The following is a 19,900-nucleotide window of genomic DNA, read 5'->3' as shown; positions in this document are numbered from 1 at the left end:
TGGGGGGATGCCGCTGCGCAGCGGCTATCATGTAGCGAGCCCAGGGCTCGCTACATGATTTAAAAAAATAAAAAATTAAAAAGTGCTGCGCCCCCTCCTGGGCGATGCAATTGTATCGCCCAGAGGGTTAATGATTAATAAAATATTTATTGCTTCCTGATTCCTTCATATTATACAGTACTAAAGGCTTGTAAGATGCAGATGCAGCAGATTTTGATTGCCAAGATAAGTTGTAACTTTTTTCTAGTTACAGTTGGTGTTATGTCAACAAGAAAAGTTATCTCTGCTATGCTTTGCTACTAGACAGCTGTGGTTTCTGTAGACTTGTTTTTCTTGCAGGTTTCTGTGTAGATCTTCTGACGTCTCCGTTGAGATTGTCCCACTGCTGGTAGTTGCAATGGATTCCTCTAGAAACAGGGCCCCATGGGTATTTCTTGTAATGGGCACCTCAAAATATGACATTTTGGTTTATTTAGGAATATGTCATAAAATGTATCTAAAGACAACCCCAAACACATTTTCATAAGGCATTTGACAATTACACAATGGGCTTATTGCTAAAAATTTTTTTACAAGAAATCTAGGTTAAAAGGTGCCAAAATTTTAGCAAACGATCCTACTTTCAATCAGGGCTGTAGTGTCAGTACAAACTTTCAACAATATTGTGACAGCGCTCCTCTTCGTATCATCTGTAACGCTGACCCGCCTGGATCCTGAGGTGGTTTTTCTCTGATGAGCTGCTATATTGAAGGGATTTGGATTCACATGGAGTGGAGCACAATAATTCACCTGTTTTTACCACTGGGTGCTTGCATGGAGTATACATGAGTGTTATGACAGTAATGCACTATGTGAAGCTTTCTTTTCCAGCATTACAGATGATACGAGGAGGAGCGCTGTCACAATATTGTTCAAAGTTTACATATGGATTTGTGGTAGCGAATACTCACCATTGAACTGTGATATTTGTGTGTCAAGGGCAGGCACAGTTTGTTTAAAGACTAAGGGCCATATTCTATTGCTGAACTCGCCAGCGCTAAGCACTGGCGAGGTCTTAACTTAGGCGATGGGGGCATCGCCTAATCTAATTAAACTTTAGACCCCCCAGGCGGAAAAGAACTCACTTGGGCGATATAATCGCCCAGCGAGTTCTTACCACGGAATCCAATTACCCTAATCATGTCTCCGGCAGACATGAGCGTTAGCTTAGACCTGCAAAAAGCAGGTCTAAACTAGCTAACGCACGTCGTCGCCGCAGCATCTGGGGGTCTCCTTTAATAAGGAGACCCCCAGAGCTCCCCGTTGGGTCGCTGCACAGTTTAGAAGCCCCCGCGCAGCTCTCCAAAGGCTCCCCTGTCATTATACGTACCGCTGCCGATCACCCGACGCCTCTCGCCGCAAAATCCACCACGTAATTACAGTGTATCTAACACTGTCATTACTGTCCGCATAGAAGGAGCCCGGGCAAAGCATCTTTGAATCTGCAGCCGGGCTCCCCATTGGTCTGCTGTCTGAACCAATAAAATGGCTCAGACAGTGGACCAATGGGGAGCCCGGCTGCAGATTCAAAGATGCTTTGCCCGGGCTCCTTCTATGCGCACAGTAATTACAGTGTTAGATAAACTGTAATTACGTGACGGATTTTGCGGCGGTACATATAATGACAGGGGAGCCTTTGCAGAGCTGCGCGGGGGCTTCTAAAGTGTGCAGCGACCCGACGGGGAGCTCTGGGGGTCTCCTTATTAAAGGAGACCCCCAGATGCTGCGGCGGAAGATGTCGGCGATGTTCGACGGGCGAGTACGCATGTGTGGGGAGTGAGGCCGTGGTGCTGATGGACAGCACCACAACGTAAACCTCACTCCCCATCGCTCGGTAAAAGGGAGCATCGCTCAGGCTTTCGCCTGAGTAATGCTTCCTAACGATCGGCCATCGCGCGAAGGATATGGGCAATAGGATTTGCCGGTAATCCTCGCGCGATGGCAAGGTGATAAGTAGCTCGCATCTGCAAGCTACTTATCACCTTGAATAGGATATGGCCCTAAGTGTCAGTACAAAAATCATCTGACTCCAACCCCTGACTCCTCAGTTTATGAAACAACTGACTCCGACTCCAGGTACCCAAAATTGCTCCAACTCTTCAACTCCGACTCCATAGCCCTGGTTTCAATAAGATCATTCAGATTGAAAGAAAATAATTCATTTAATTGATCCACAGCATTAAATAATCTTTACTATTGAAATCAGTTGCGATCATATCTATGAAAATATTCACCACACCGATTGACCAGTACTTACTTCCTGCAATATTTATGCTTATAAATGTCCTGTTTCTGCACCTTTAGTGCATATAGAACTTATACGATAAGTCCATGTGCACCATGGGAGCGCGTACCTTTGTTCCCTTCAGCCTATGTATGAAGTGGTTAAGGAAACGAGCGATAAGGGATTTGTTCAGGATCAAATCGACCCATCAGCTTCTTTGTTTACATACAATACAATCTAAATAATATGGTCAAAATCTGATCGTTCACTTTAAATTGTAGCATTAATGGTAGCAAATAATGTTGAAGGGGCCCAGCCAGTGAAGTCTCTTCTTCTTCATTCGTTTGTAACAGGGAAAGTGGAGCATTTTTGGGTACCTGGAGCCAGGAGTCAGTGATTTCATAAACTGTGGAGTTGAAGTCGGATGATTCTTGTACCAACTCCACAGTCCTGGTTAATAAGGTGGCACCATGAGTCCTGCAAAGCCATGGCCTTGTTGAAGGTACATTTGATTTTGGTGTCTTCATTTGAGCATCAGTGAGGTGGTCTGACTAGGTGATGCAATTTTAGTAGCACATTAATCATTTATTCCTCACCGTTCATCTACCCGTGACTGAACCCTATGATAAAATTCTCTCTACTGAGATTTAACCCCAACTACCCTGTTAAGGGTAATCCCTTCCTGACACCTAAACTTGACCCCCCTCCTCTTAAAGTGAAGTTCTTCCAGATCCCTAGCTTCATCTTTAACATGAACCCCTTTCTAATGACAAAGGGTTAGGCCCGGTTCACACTTGTGTTAAAAAACGGTCCGTTCGCGGAGCAGAACTGACACTGTACTAACAGAATGAATGCGAACAGATCCAATGTTAACCTATGGAACTGTTCACATTTGTCCGTTTTGAACGGATCCATTCCGTAGGTTCCGCTGAATGGACTGCACGTTTCCTGCAGCACTAATTTTTTCGGACCGCTGAGCCCTGCAGAACGGAAACTGAAGCGCTGCATTGGGGGCAATGAGAAAACTGAACTTTTCTTCACACTAGTGAAGAAAGGGACTGTCCTAAATAGAAAAATACACTTTGGGGGTGTGGGTCTGGGGGATGTGGGGAAATGGAACGGAAGCAGCGGAATGGAAAATGGATCTGATTGACCGGTGATCAGATCTGTTTTCAGAATCAGAATCATTTATTTCGCCAAGCACGACTAGGTCATACCCGGAATTGGTTTTGGCATGTACAGGGCTAGGTGTGGAATAAGATATACAATACAATACAATACAGTACAAAAACAATACAGTGAAACAGTACAGATACAGCAAATTAACCATAACCATAAACGCTGACACAAGTTTGAGCTCAAGTATGTAAAGTGTACGATGTGCGGCAGTGCAGTCATGTGCTACCGAATGCTACTTGGATGGGGCAGGTTAGAGAGTTTCATAGAGTTTAAAGAGTTTACAGCTGAGGGAAAGAAGCTATTCCTGTGTCTTGCAGTCTTGGTGTAGATGGACCGGAATCTCCGGCCCAAGGGGAGCCGCTGGAAGAAGCGGAAGCCTGGGTGAGATGGGTCATTTACGATCCTCAGAGCTCTGGAGCAAAGTCTGGAGTTGTAGAGTTGGTCTAGAGAGGGGAGTGATTTCCTGATGATTCTCTCTGCTGATCTTATGACCCTCTGTAGTTTGTGCCTATCGCTGGCGGAGGAGCCTGCGTACCAGACGAGGATGGAGGAGCAGAGGACAGATTCAATTGTGGCAGTGTAGAAGCTCGTCAGGAGCTCCCGGGCCATCCCGAACTTCTTCAGTTGACGTAGGAAGAATAGCCTCTGCTGGGCTTTCCTCTGAGTGGAGGACGTGTTGGTTTTCCAAGTTAGGTCCTTGGAGATTGTAGTGCCTAGAAGGCGTGTGCAGGGAACCCTTTCCACTTCTGTACCATCGATGCGGATTGGAGGTGGGGTGACAGCATGTTTTCTAAAGTCAACAATCATCTCTACTGTTTTTGCGGTATTAAGGACTAGGCCATTCTCCCTGCACCAGAGGCAGATTCTGTCCACCTGCTTGCGGTATTGTTGCTCGTCGTTTCCGGAGATGAGGCCAACTATTGTTGTATCATCAGCAAATTTGATGACTTTGACAGAGTTCTCTGTGGACCTACAATTGTTGGTGTATAGGGAGAATAAGAATGGGGACAGAACACATCCTTGAGGGGCACCTGTATTGGTGGACCTTGGTTGCGAGATGATAGTGTCTAGCTTGACAACCTGGGATCTGTTGCTCAAGAAGTCTGTGATCCAATGGCGTAGGGTGGGGTGGACCCCGAGGCCAGCCAGGTTCTCCTGGAGTATTTAGGGGCTGATGGTATTAAACGCCGAGCTGAAGTCGAGTAAGAGGATCCTGGCGTAGGAGTTTGGTTTGTCAAGGTGTTCATTGACGAGCTCCAGGCAGATGTTTATGGCGTCATCAGTGGACCTGTTTGCTCTGTATGGAAACTGGAACGGGTCCAGCTGTGCCTCAGTGGAATGTTTTAGGAGGGGCAGAACCATGCTTTTAAAAGTTTTCATGATGACAGAAGTGAGAGCCACCGGCCTGAAGTTGTTGAGGTCAGAGACACCCTGCTTTTTTCACGGGTCCGTTTGCCAACGCAAGTGTGAACCGGGCCTAAGATCACATTGCGATGCCCATCCTGAGAAATAGGTTCACTTTGGTGTTGAAAAGTTGCATCTCACGTTAAGAGTGTGGTACAATGCATACGCTAAAATCCCCTATTCATTTTAAACCCTCCCTGATTTGTAAACCTAACCTCACTTCTTAAAATTGACCCCTCATCAATCCTTTTCTTGTGCCTAATCTTTAAAGGGATACTGTAGGGGGTCGGGGGAAAATGAGTTGAACTTACCCGGGCCTTCTAATGGTCCCCCGCAGATATCCTGTGCCTCCCCAATGCTCCGGCCCCACCTCCCGTTCACTTCTGGAATTTCAGACTTTAAAGTCTGAAAACCACTGCTCCTGCGTTGCCATGTCCTCGATCCCGCTGATGTCACCAGGAGCATACTACGCAGGCCTAGTATGGTCTGTGTCTGCGCAGTACGCTCCTGGTGACATCAGCGGGAACAAGGACACAGCAATGCAGGCACAGTGGTTTTCAGACTTTAAAGTCTGAAATTCTAGAAGTGAACCTGAGGCGGGGCCGGAGCATCGTTGAGTGGCTGCATGGGCACAGGATGTCTGCAGGGGACCGTTAGAAGCCCCAGGTAAGTTCAACTTATTTTCCCCCGACCCCCCTACAGTATCCCTTTAACTTAGCCTAAAGCTCACACGCTACATGAAACGTGGCCAAGGCGGCTGATAATGACCGCCTCTGCCGAGAGTCCAGCATGTGTACAGCCGTCCCCCACCCCTCATGGCCACTCAGCCTAGCGTTCTGCCGGAGAGATCGCTTTGGCTGAGCGACATATGCAAGCACCTTTTCTCCCTACTTACCGCACCCATTACTGTGCCACTCCCTCACTCCCCCACCTCTCCATCGGCCCTTTGTCTTCCCGCATGGGAACAATACAGTAGTAATTGGTAGGTATGTTTTTAGGTAGCATGGCAGGTACATGCTAGAGTTGGGGTTATTCTGATGTAATATTTGTTGTGCTTAGAGCCAAACTCCAGACACCAAGGCCTTCTGTGTACTCTAGTAGCACACTAGGCAGTACAGATTCTCTTGCCATTTTCTGCCATAGAAACACTGTGTTGCTTAAGCACATAAAAAACAAAATAAGCTAGCTGAAATTGCCTTTAATTCCTGCAATATATCGAGCTAAACTGAAAGTATTCCGATTTTAAATTGGCATTTAAAATTTCCTGATGGTGATTGATTGCCAGAGTAGATATTGTGCATATTTGTCTGAATCAGCTAATATTGATGAACATGGATTGACAGATTTCAGGTGACAGTTGGGGTCCTTTCACACTGAATCTGTTGCTTTTCATCTCTACGGACAGCATCATCTTGTGGTCCTGCTGGAGTAACGCACAGCATTCTGTGTGTTTACTGGACAATGTGCTTGTTTACAGTGGCTGGGAAGCATACTTTCAATGTTCTTGTATGTTTCACTGAGTGGTCACATCGCTCATCTAACGCACAGTGTGACTTTTTGGCACCGTTGCATTGCAATACCACATGCACAGTGTGGAAGGAACTATAGACTGTGCACTATCCATAGTGGTGGGAAATGAAGAGTGATTGCCGTGTGGCGTAGATGTCCAATGTATACCGGTCATTTTTTTTCTGTATTGACTTAGTAGTACAAAACATTTCAGAGCAGGATTCTACCAGCCTTTGTTGCCCTTCCAGTGCATTTTAGTTTCTTTTGCAGCAGCAGGAGGAGGTATGGATCAACAGCTCACATTTAAATTCCACTTTTTTTGTGGAGGAAAAAAAACAATCTACTGAGTCCAGCTCTATACGTAACAAGGTCTTTCGGTGAACCTGTTTATCTTGTTTTTCTCCCCATACTTCGTGTTAAGGTGCATATTCAAACATTCCAGAGAGTTTCTGAACCTAATCTTATATGGGTATATCTCTATCCAGCAAACAGTCAATTACTCTTCGATTTAAAATTGAATGAGCAATAGTGATTGATCTACTATCTTGCACTAGTGCAGCCTGAACTTGCTTCTGTTCTGTTCAAGAACAGTTCAATTCAAAATGTTCTGGGTGTGGATTGAAGTCACTGGAGAACAATTCTGGTAGTAAACCCAGACACACACATCTAATTTGGCCATTCACTGACCAGCTTTACCACTTTCTTGTAGTATGAAAGTTACCCTACATAATTTGTTAATAGTATTCAAAATCTGTTGGCCCTTAAAGTAATAAAGGAAAAAAATTCAGCCTTGGGTAAAAACCAGTGAATACGCAGCCAGCCAGTGCCAAGCGTCCAACATGTGCACCATTCTTGTCTTCCAAGTACTTAATGCGCAATAATGATACAGCCCCCAGGGAGCTCAGTGAATACACAACATGATTCGGGCGGAGCCCTTCCTCAGCGGTACTACCCCTGGGGTTTCCCCCAACCCCTTCAGGCCGTGGGCTCCATCACCATCTCTCTGGGCCACTCGGATTGCCTGTTGTACATTAGCTCAGTCATGCTTCGACCTGCATGCGCGTCCCAGTTGCGCACATGTCCCTGTCATGCTCTTGTGACCGGAAGCGTTCTGTGCCTGCCTGCAATATGAAATATATATGAATAATATGTTCTAATTCATAGATCATATTAATAGTAAAGTACTTCCTTGCTGCAAGAATTAAGTGCTGTGCATAGCTGTTTTACTAGTGTGATGTCTAGCTGAGCTATTATATAGCCTGACATTTATATGTTATTTCACAATGCAGTGCTAATGATGATTAATGGTTAAATTGGTTTAGTGCTATAATATGGCTGGATAGTGCACAGGTTTAATGCTGGGAATACACGTTACGTTTTCCGCGTTCAATTCTCCGCGCGATCTATAAATTCCGACATGTCTGATTCTCCGCTCGATTCTGTTCCGCTCGATTTCTCATAGAAGTGAATGGAAAAAAGATAAGAAAAACTAGCGGAAGATAAGAGAATCGAGCGCAGAATCGAATGGCTAACAAATCGCACGGAGAATTGAACGCGGAAAACGTAACGTGTATTCTCAGCATAAGGCGCTGCCTTGTTCGGCTCTTCTTGTTCAGTAAGCCTGTACCTATTCATTGAGGAGACACAATAACACTGCTACTGCCTACTGCGCATGCCCCTGGTGGCTATCTCGCAAGTGCTTGGGAGTCTGACAGGAGAAAAGTGCTATTCATATTTTTGTAATAAGCAGACTAGCTACAGTTTTTCTTAAAGCGGATCCGAGATGAAAAACTAACTATAACAAGTAACTTGTCTATATATCTTATCTAAAGTTTAGATAGTTTACACAGCAAATCTAGCTGCAAACAGCTTTAATAGAATATGATTATTTCTTTCTGTGATACAATGACAGCAGCCATGTTGTTTGTAAACATTACACAGAGGCAGGCTTATCTGCATCTTGAGCAAAAAACCTAATCCCCCTCCTCCTCCCTCCTCCCCTCTGCCTCTGAAATCTCTGGCTAGTAATACCTCCCCCTCCTCCTGCCCAGACTGAGCTCCCATGAGCCCTTGCTACTGTCTGAAAGTGCCTTGGCTCTCTGAAAACCTGTGGGCGTGGCTTGTTTAGTTTATAGGGAATTAGAGTATTAAAACAAAAACAAAAAAGCATTTGGCTTGAGGAATGCCCTATAAACAATAGGAAAGGAACACAATTATGCAATGAGTAAAAGTTCATCTCGGATCCACTTTAATGTATGGTATATTCTGAGTGCCAGAGTTTTGTCCAGTAGGGCTTCCTTATAGGTTTTGGACTGCATGTTATCATGCGCATGCCCAGATTTACCTTTATGAACGTATGCTGCTTTTAATCCTCTTTTAATGCCCAGAACCCCCGGCAACTCAGGAAATGCTGAATTGGGGATGTATCTTTCTCCCCTTTGATGCACATACTCAGAGATTTATTATTTCGATTTTTATCTGGGCATTACCATACTTGGTACTACACTACATACTATGGTTTATGTTCACCTAAGTGGAAAAGACGCTTTTCTAAGTTACCGTATACTGTCTTAATTAATCTTAAGAATCATGGTTACACTTCCTGCGTAAGCTCAAGCTTCCACAGTACAGTTCATTAGTGGTGGAATATTATTACTGGGAAAACAAATAGGTTTATTTTAGAAAATGCATTTAACTAACAGCAATTCTGAACATAGTACTTCCAGTTATGAAATACAGGCAGTCCCCTACTGACAAACGGGAGATTGTTTGTAAGTTGAGTCCTGTGTTAAACATGGTGAAACATGGATAAATGATTTACTTTTGGACAACTCTGGGTTTGTTCATATAGTATAAACTATAATTTAGGTTGGTTTTAATGTACAGTAGAATCCCATTACAATAAACTCCAAGGGACCAGAAAAGTAGTGTTCTGTATCAGAAGTTCACTGTATCAGAAATTGTTATGCTCGAGCACATAAAGTATACTATAGTACTGTATCTTACTTCAGTCATTAATTGGGAGTCATCTTTTCTTTTCAATGCTTCAGCATAGACATTGTCTATGCTAGATCACAATGCACCGTTTTCAATATGCAGGGATTTGCATGGAATAATCATGCAACAGCTTGAACAGGAAGCATAGGTCTCACCAGTTAATGCAGATACAGTAATGACAGTGTGCTCCTCTATCCACATGTCTGTGGAGCCTGGATGATACTTTGGCAGTGCAGCCATGCACAAGCAAGTTACAAATAGGCAATTCCCTCAGTAATCAGGCAGCAGCTTACACAGGAAGCATAGGTCTCACTGGCTGGTGCTTTTGAGGTAATCCACGCAGGCCCAGAGTAGTGTGCAGATAGTGAGCAGGGTACAAGTGGCTGCCAGCCCACCCACTGATGACAGCTCATGGGTCTCTGACATATGATGCATGCTCCCGTTCACTTTCCACTACAGCCGGATACAGAATACCACAGGGAAAAAAATCATAGGTTTACTATAACAGAAGTTCTGTTATATCCAGGCTTACTATACCAGGAGTTACGCCCATATATTTATAATGGTGCTTGGCCAGGACCTGGACATTTTAATTTACTATACCCGAATGTTTACTATATCAGAGTTTACTATAAGAAGAGTATACTGTATTTTAAACTACTTATAACCGTTTATACAGTATTGTATAAATACATCGCTCTACCACGGCGGCTCGCCTCTGTGAATCCCTCCATTGGCTTCCTATCCAGTCTAGAATCAGATTCAAGATACTGTGTCTGACTTACAAATCTGTCCACAAAACCTACTCAACCTACATTTCCGATCTTACTCAGAGGTACACACCTAGCCGCTCACTCCGCTCCACCAATGAACTTTGCCTGACTGCCCCCCCCCCCCACGCATCACCCAGTCCCATGCACGCCTCCAGGACTTCTCAAGAGCTGCTCCAACACTTTGGAACTCTCTACCTCCACCCATTAGGGCAGCCCCCTCCTTCAACATCTTCAAGAAGGCCCTTAAAACTCACCTTTTCACTCTGGCCTACCACCCCTCACAAGTGCTCCAAACCCGCAGCTGAACTCTGGTCCCCTACCTTTCGTGTCCCTACCTCTCCCTCTAGATTGCAAGCCTTTGGGCAGGGTCTTCCACCTTTTGTATCCTACCTGATCATGCACCTCCATTACTGTGCACTTATGCTATGCATTTGAGTGAACTCAACTTGCCTAATCCCCATGCTCCCATCCAGTGACTAAGCATTACCATGTATTCATACTGTGCTGCGTGATCTGGTTTTTCTTGTTTCCCTGTATTGTCTTATTGCTGTATGTCACCCCTAAATATTGTCTGTAAGCTAAACTAATCTCCAGCGCTGCGTAATATGTTGGTGCTTTATAAATACAATAAATAAATATTGTAACATTCAAAAACAAAAATATGTCATAAGAAAACAGTATTGTATATTTTTCACTCAAAGACAACTTTGTTTTTTTATCTCTGAACCTTTGTAACTCCAGTCGTTTGTAAGTTGGGGGCTGTCTGTACCTTGTGTTCTGCAGTCATTGCAGCATTCTCATAATTGTTCTTTGAAATCTTGCAGCTTCACTTACAACAATAATTGGAGAGTTGAATGGACAGACAGTTCTCCCCTGCAGTACTGTGGCAGAGAATGCAACCAGTGTGGCGTGGTTTTTAGAGAACTCGGAACAGAAAGTGCTAGACTGCGACAGGAGCAGCTCCTCAGATTCCAGGTTCTTGAGGGTCAATGGTAGTACTCTTGTAATTACCAGTTTACGCATGGAAGATGGAGGCAACTATGGATGCAAGGATTGCGCTCAACTACAAGCTGCACCAGCTCAGCCACATATACAGCTAAGCATCACAAGTAAGTATGTTGCAAGTAATCAAGGTAACATTAACTTTGTTTCAAGTTGTTTCTTGTTCACCATAGTTTACTGTATACTCTGTAACATTAATAATCTCTATTGGAATCCCTACCAAGGATGTCTAGATACAGAGGTCTTGAAACGGTGGTCTAATGGCCCCATCCAAATTTTTGCAGGGGGGCCTGGTGATTTCTAGTTACGCCCCTGGGTCTATCCAACAATATCACCCTGGAAAAAGTCCATGCAGCCGGGCATACACTGACTGGCAAGCAATGTGTACTCTCTGCAACAGCTGCAGAGAGAGACATGAGTCCTGATTCGTCAGCTTCTATCTGCAACGATTAAACATTACACTAGGAGTGCTGGTCTTCTCTGGTTATTTCCTATGGACTTAAGGAGCGAAACGCTCTGGGTATTCGCTCTGATCACCCCTCATAAAACCCATACCTTATCAAAGGTGTGCGGGAAGCACCTAATTTCTCTGTGGCGCTAAATGAAACAAGTGAGATCAATTCCCCTGTAGGGTGTTTTCTCCTATGAGGCTAGTCAGACATTTAAGTGAGTTTAAAAAATTAAGTTAACAATGCGTTAGTTTAAAGGGTCGGGTGTTGTGAGGAGAGTATTGAAGAGGACTGAGGGCCTTGATTTAGGTCCCCTAACAGTAACTTTGAAAGGAAAATATGGTATTTCATTGGATGCATATACAATATTTTTAATTGTCATACATTTGTTAAAGAATCACTTTAACCAAGGATTGAAATTCATTACAATCAGTAGCTGATACCCCCTTTCCCGTGAGAAATCTTTACCTTTTCTCAAATAGGTCATCAGGCGAGTCTGTATGACTAATATTATGGTGAACCCCCAAGGTGTGATGGCAGGGCCATGGCCCTGACAGTTTTCTGGCTGTGAACCTATTTCATTGTGGGAAATAATGGCTGTTGTCAACTGATAAACAAGCTGAATCTTGCTCTGTGCATAGAACTCTCAGGGCTCGTTTCCACTATCGCGAATCCGCATGCGTCCAATGCATGCGGTTTCGCACATGTAATGCAAATGGATGGGCTTGTTTCCACTGTAGCGTTGTTGAGGTGCGTTTTTTTCAGCGGTGAAAAAACGCACATAAGAGCCGCAGAATTCGCCTGCGAGTGGAATGCATGCGAATCGCATGCAATGTATTTAATAGGGAAATTGCATGCGGTTTCCCCATGCGTTTTTTGTCGCAAATTTGCATGTGAATTCTCATAGGTACCAATGTAAATTTACACAGGCAGTGACATGGTTAAAATCGCATATACCCTCACCTATGCGAATTCGCATGCGAATTCACGGCAAAAACCACATGGGGAATCGCATGCGCATGCGATTTCATCAGTGGTGGAATCCAGTCGATTCCGCACCGCAATAGTGGAAACGAGCTCTCAGTAATAGAACATTCTGCAGAGATCACCTGACAGGACTAAAAATGTTGCCACCTGTAATAAATTACAGCATGCAAATTAGGGAGAGGAATGATTTTTACAATGGGCAAACACTGACTAAAGAATTAATTAAACAAATATTGTAAAAGAAAAAAAGAAAGAAATTCATATTCGTTACGTTATTTCACGACAGTTCCTCTTTAAAGGGGTTCTTTCACGAAAAAAGTAGGCAGTTAAAAAATGTGACAGATGACAGGTTTTGGGCCAGTCCATCTTTTTGGATTCTCAGGGCTTTCTTTGTTTTCAACAGCATTTCCTGAACAACAGTTTAACTGCCAAAATAGCAAGATACCAGCCGGCCTCCCTAATCACTTGCACACTATTATGTCAGTTAGATTTTGCAACTGTTGTTCAGGAAATGCTGTTGAAAACAAAGAAAGCCCTGAGAATCCCCCAGCTCAACACACACCATACAATCTTGGTTGTACAGATTTACCAAATCTATGTAGTATAAGGGCCAACAGATTGAACATACCTTGAATGAGTGATTGGATAAGCTACATGAAAGTGGTAAGATTGAACAACCAAGATTGTATGATGTGTGTTGAGCCTTAAAAAGATGGACTGGCCCAAAACCTGTCATCTGTCACATTTTTTAACTGCCTGCTTTTTTCGCGAAAGAACTCCTGTTTATGACCAGCTTTGCATAAGTTCAGTAAAACTATTCTGTGCCTGTTATTTGCAGTCTTTTGATATATTATGTTTTCTGGATATTTTTGTTGTTCCTATTATTAATAGGCATGTATTTATGTTACTTTTCCCCCCTCATAATTTCAGGTGGACCACAGAATGTGAGTTTTCAGATACTTCCCAGCAACATTCTGCCAAATGGAACACTCTACACATTGGCTGGTTCCAACCTAAACGTTAGCTGCTTCACTCAATCCATTCCTCAGGCAAAGATGGATGTGACTTTAAACACCCAGAATAAATCTCCAGAGCTGTTTCATTCAGTAGTAGGAGCTTACCTCAACTTCACTTTGTTCAACATTGGTGCAGATTATGAGGGCAACTACACCTGTGTGGCAAAGAACCATCTTAGCCAGAAGACTGTTTCCTCTGTGCTCGAGCTTCTGGTTTATCGTGAGTATACTTTTATCAATCTATTATCTTTTCTTCATACAACACCAACATACATACATAGCAGTATACAGAAAACTAGTAAGGAGTGTAGATTGCAAATGCACGATAAACAGTCACAGAAACACTAGAGGGGAGGAGGAGCCTATCCCATCAGAGTTCAGTAGATAAGACATATCGGCAACTGGAAGTGATGTGATATAGTAAATACTGTAGTTAGGGTAGAGAGATGGATGAACAGTCAATATTGTAGAGCTACACTCAGGGAGAATATATCTTCTGAGGTGACATAATGAGATAGACTTGTATGTACAGTGCCTAGGCAGTGTTCCTTTTTTATTTTTTTCTGCCTGAAAGAGTTAACCATTTAGGTATGCAAGTGACCGTTTATCTCCAGTCGGGACCTAGTCAGACTATAGTGTAACAGTCACTGATAAGGACTTACAGCCATAGAACACTTGCCTGGCAGAGAACAGCTTCTGAGTGCAAGGGTTGGATTAAAAAAAAAGGTCAACAGCTCATATATTTTAGTTGTGGGGCATTGAGGCCTCGTTCACATCATATGCGCTTCCGTGCGGATATGGAAGCGCGTATGATGTGCTGAAATGCAGGAACGGCAGAAGGGCATAGACTGCCCTTCTACCGTTCACATCTATTGCGCTGCACAGCAGTACGATGCGCTGGGAAGCGCTTGCGTACTGCTGCCTGCATTTTGCCCAGAAGCGCAGAGCTGATCCCATCACTGTCAATGGATGGGATCAGCAGCGCAGCAGGCAGCGGCGTAGATAGCGTGCGATCGGATGCGCTGCGTTCTGATCGCACAGCCATCTGCGTTACTAGATGTGAACGAGGCCTGAGAGCTGAGACTGTGAAAGACTGTATCATTCATATAAGCAAATACAACATTACACTTTTTTTGTAGCTTTTAAAATAAACATTCTGGGATTCTAAAGGAGTCCTTTTCAGGAGTAGGAGGATAGATACAATTGTTTCTCTTATTAGTTTTCTTCACTTTGGGTTTCTTTTAAAGGGAAGGTCCGAGCAACATTAAAATAAAAAATCAACTTCCTCCAGCCCCTGGCAGCCATCCTGTGCCCTCGCCGCAGCTCCGGAGGTTCCCGGCCCCCTCCGGTGGAGAAGCAGAAGGTCGACTTCCGCGTCGGCTTTTTTTGCACTCCAGGATGCGTCTCACTGGTTGTCATCTGGACTGTACTGCGCAGGTGCAGTACTACAGCGCCTACGGAGTCCAGTCCAGATGATGTTAGTGTAGCTTTAAGTGCCGCTCGTGCATGCGCAGTGAGGATCTTTCGCCGGAGGAGACCCCAGACCACCAGCGTGGAGCGGAGCTGCGGCGAGGGCACAGGACAGCTGGCAGGGGCTGGACGAAGTCCCAGGTAAGTGGATTTTTTCATTTTATTAGTGCTCGGGTGTGTCCTTTAAAGCCAATGGTTACCACTTTAAAAATAAAAAAGTCAGATACCTAAGGAGAGGGAAGGCTCGGTCCTAATGAGCCTTCCCTCTCCTCTCCCGGTGCCCTCAGTGCTGCGCTGGCTCCCCCGTTCGCGTCCGCCGCCGCAGGGACTTCGGAGGTCTTCGGGAGCACTCGGGCTTCCGAAGACGGGCTGCTCCATACTACGCACTCGCGCATGCGTAGTATGGAGCGGCCCTTTTTCAGGAGCCTGAGTGCTCCCGAAGGCTTCCGAAAGCTCCCTTCGGCTGCGGAAGTGGCAGTATTTGACCAAACTGGTCGAATACTGCTACGGGGGATCCTGCGCGGGACCGGGCACCGGGAGAGGAGAGGGAAGGCTCATTAAGACCGAGCCTTCCCTCTCCTTAGGTGAGTATCTGACTTTTTAATTTTTAAAGTGATAAACATTCACTTTCAGCATTTAAGCAGAAAGTCTTATTACAGTTTGAGGGAAAGAATTGTGATGAATGGAAGAAGTTGGAGAAAAGTCTTGTAGCCATGAGTGGGAGGTACTGTAGTTATGATTAACCACTTGAGGATTGCAGTGTTAACCCCCCCCCCCCCCCTAAAGACCAGGCCATTTTTCCACAAATAGGCCACTGCAGCTTTAAGGCCAAGCTGCAGGGCCGCACAACTCAGCACACAAGTGACTCCCCCCCCCCTCTCCCTTTTCTCCCCACCAACAGAGATTTCTGTTGGTGGGGTCTGGTTGCCACCCAGACGTTTGTTTATTTGTTTGTCAGCATTTATTTATTTTTCAATACATTTTTCAGCTTTTTTTAATATTCATATATTTCCCCCCTCCCCCCGCCAGCCAATCAGTGTGATCGGCTGTCATAGGCTTCAGCCTGTGACAGCGGATCACTCCCGCAGTTACAGAGGGGGCAGCCATGTCACACAGATCGCATGCAGATCGCAGCGCTGTACATGGTAACTAGACGGCGGTTTCAACATTTAACAGTCTCCCGAGCGGCGGAGACTGAAGGCGGGGAGGAGCTCCGCCCCCCAAGCAGGAGAGCCTGCGCGCGATCTCCTGCAGTAGCCGGCCCCAGGACTTGACGCCAATTGGCGTTAGGCGGTCCTGGGGCTGCTGCCGCGGTCTTAGGGTAGTTAAGGAAGACATTCATAAATTGTTGGAGAAACACAGTCCAGTGAGGAGGGTTTTTAAGGAGCTTAGAAATATACCATATATATCACATCTGAAATTCATAATGATGACTGGATTATATTTGAAAGGTACCCTGAAGTATGCTTGGTGAAAATAAACTGAACATATGACAATAAACAACATAATCAGCCCTCATAATTATATAGGGCGAGATTGATGCAGATATAAGTGGAGTAAAGTCGAGTAAAGTGAGGAAAGCTTCTAAGCTTACCTGTTGGTCTCTGAAGCCATCTATCACAAAAAAACAGTGGGACCTTGAAAGGTAAAAGGGGTGGTAGTAGTGGGAAACTTCCTCCTGACACTGGAGGACTTATATGTATGTATTTTACATTTTACAGTCTTTCGCAATAATGGTGCTTTAGCTATGGGGATGTGTACTGGCTTTATTTTTTAGAGCTAGGGTTATGAACTTTGCTTTGAGGCTTAAAGCACGCCTGAACGAACCCCAAAAATACCAAATTAAACATTAGAACATGTCTATAATAGGATTCTGTTGCTTACAATTCGTCTGGTTTTGTGCACTGCTTGCCCCCTCACCATTTGCCCTTCAGAACCGCCACTGTACCGAGCTGGGCAGGGGTGTAAACATACAGGGTGCTTGGAGTGGGACAGAGAATGCACCACTCCTTCAGCTTCAGCAGAGCAGTGAAACAGGGGAGCCTGGGAAAAAAAGGCTAGCTGCCTGTCAGGAATGTCTATTGATGTAAACCTAGGTTTTCTTCTATGTAGAAGAGTAACCAAACAGACTAGACTAAAGAGAAATTAAATGGAACTCTGTTTTATAGGTCATGTCACAGTAGCAGTAGTAGCACTTCTGCAAACTGGCTCTGGAATCAATTTGTAATGGAGTTTTCACTGAAGGAAAAATATCATCATGCACAATCTTACTGCAGGGCCACTTGAATGAATGAATGAATAAACAAATTCAGGAAAATAGTAAAAGAAACATTCGTCAGACTGGAAGTGGGGCTGAGCTCTACTCAGAACTTTTGTAGTAACCCAATAAATACCTTTTTACGGTCAGTTTAAAGTGACCAGAATAGGACAGGGCAGCTTTCATGTGGTCAGGATGAATTCCAACAAGTTTCATTAGATCCTGCTCTGTCTGAAGGGGGCCACACACGATACAATAAAATGATCAGATTATACGGCAATTTGATAAAAACGATCGGATCTCCCGAAAAAATCGAAAGCTTTTCTTTTCATTCGACTGAAAAATCCGATCGGATTTCCTGTTTTCTTCCATTGATCCGGAATGCCAGATATTTTTCTTCAATCTTTCTAGAGATTGTATGGTGTGTGTTAGATTGTCAATTTAGTAATATACACACCCTAGCAATTTTGTCAGAGTTTCCAATCATGTTTATCATAATTGGGGAAAAATTGAACACAGGTGTGTGGTACATTGGTCATATTTTTGAAATGTTACAATCAGTCAGAGAAATTGATTGCAATTCTTAAATTGAACAGTTATTTAAAAAATTGTATGGTGTGTGGCCACCTTGAGTCTGGCTACTCCTTCCATCACTTCTGAAAGATCTTAATCAATTGAGCAAAACAGATTTGTGTGGCGAGTGCACACTATATAACAGCTGCAATAATGCTCACAATGGTGGTGCAACATCCAGAATATAATTTTAAAGTTCATTAAGCATCACTGAGAAAGCTTCCAGGAGCAGCTCTCCATATTAATGAAACACAGATTTTAATGATCTTCAGTAAAAAATATTTCCATGCAGCTGTAAAATTGCAAATACAAACAAGAGGATACTTATCGGGCACATGAAGACAACTAGAGGTGCGGAGGAAGAGTCGACGGCTGTTTCGCTCCCAAATCAGGGCTTTCTCAAGACTGAATGTATTTGCATTTGCAATTTTATAGCTGCATGGAAATATTTTTTTACTAAACATAATTAACCACTTTACCCCCGCCCGTACGAATTTCTCCGTCCCTTTAACCCCCAGGGACGGAGAAATCCGGACTTTTCGCGCTCCCGCCGCTGCCTGCGCTCCCGCTCGCTCTAACACGCATTCCCGCGGGTAAACATGCCGCCGGCCGCTCACCCGGAGATCAATGAGCGGGAAAATCCATTCCCGTTCGTTGATCTAAGCGCCACAATGATCCGCTGCTTTTCCGCTAAGCATCGCGTTCATTGTGAAAAAAAAACGTACCCAGCCTCCTACTACTTCCTCCAAGCGTCCGGAAGGACGCTTGGAGGTCGCATTAAACAAAAAGTTTCTGGTGCCATCTTGTGGCCAAATAGTAAAACTACACCCTAAACATTTTTCACATACAAATGAATTAGTTATACACACAGAAAATTAACTTATTACCTCCCACACTCCCCATTTTTTTTTTTTTTGTAATAAAAAAAAATAAAAAAATTTACAATTAAAATAAGTACATAAATAGTTACCTTAGGGACTGAACTTTTTAAATATTTATGTCAGGAGGGTACAACACTGTTACTTTATAAACTATGGGCTTGTAATTAGGGATGGACGCAAAACTGAAAAAAATGGACCTTTATTTCCAAATAAAATATTGGCGCCAAACATTGTGATAGGGACATAATTTAAACAGTTTTATAACCAGGACAAAAGGGCAAATACATTTCATGGGTTTTAATTACAGTAGCATGCATTATTTAAAAACTATAATGGCCGAAAACTGAAAAATAATTATTTTTTTCCCACATTTTTCCTATTTTCCCATTAAAACACATTTAGAATAAAATAATTCTTGGCATAATGTCCCACCTAAAGAAAGCCTAATTGGTGGTGGAAAAAACAAGATATAGTTCATTTCATTGTGATAAGTAATGATAAAGTTATAGACAAATGAATGGAAGGAGCGCTGAAAGGTGAAAATTGCTCTGCTGGTCAGGGGGTAAAACCCCTCAGTGGTGAAGTGGTTAAAAGCTGTGTTTTATTAATATGGTGAGCTGCTCCTGGAAGCTTTTTTTCTCTCAGTGATGATTTCTGAAATATCTGGTCCTATCTTATTTCATCTGATTGTGTGTGGAAAAAGAACACTTGTCCTGCAGCGGAATTATGCATAGGACAAGCCTGTGGAGAGCTGGAGCGCTAGGACTATAGGAAAGCGGAATAAATAATAAATAAAAATGGAAATGTTTATATGTGAACATGACATTGTTGCATTTTTTGCAGATCCTCCAACTTTTCCTATGCATTGCAGTGCAAACAACACAGGGGCTCCCTCTGAACTCTCAGTGAAGTGCCACTGGCCAGAAGGACATCCGCCTCCTATACTGCAGTGGGAAGTGGATGGTAAAATACTGTCCAATGAAACTTCGGACACATTGGAGACTTTATTGAACGGTTCTCTGTTTAACGATAAGCAAACGCTAACATGTAGAGGAAGATACCTGATAGGTGAAACAACAAAAGAGGAGGCTTGCCAAGTCTACTTAGGTAAGCTGCCAATTGTCAGCCATAAAAATCAAA

General features: G+C 43.8%; 1 protein-coding gene across 1 annotated transcript in view; it reads left to right on the top strand.

The window, feature by feature from the left end:
* The window catches only part of VSIG10 (V-set and immunoglobulin domain containing 10), a 49,232-nt gene that overhangs the window by 11,070 nt on the left and 18,262 nt on the right, over positions 1-19,900 (top strand). Inside the window, exons 2-4 of the mRNA XM_068271632.1 lie at positions 10,950-11,234; positions 13,494-13,799; positions 19,604-19,867. Coding sequence (XP_068127733.1) covers positions 10,950-11,234; positions 13,494-13,799; positions 19,604-19,867 — 855 coding nt within the window. The remainder of the gene's footprint in view (positions 1-10,949; positions 11,235-13,493; positions 13,800-19,603; positions 19,868-19,900) is intronic.

The sequence above is a fragment of the Hyperolius riggenbachi genome, chromosome 1 (genome assembly GCF_040937935.1).
Source record: "Hyperolius riggenbachi isolate aHypRig1 chromosome 1, aHypRig1.pri, whole genome shotgun sequence".
Taxonomy (NCBI): domain Eukaryota; kingdom Metazoa; phylum Chordata; class Amphibia; order Anura; family Hyperoliidae; genus Hyperolius; species Hyperolius riggenbachi.
Note: the sequence above shows the minus strand (reverse complement) of the source record. Positions and strands in the feature narration are given on the sequence as shown.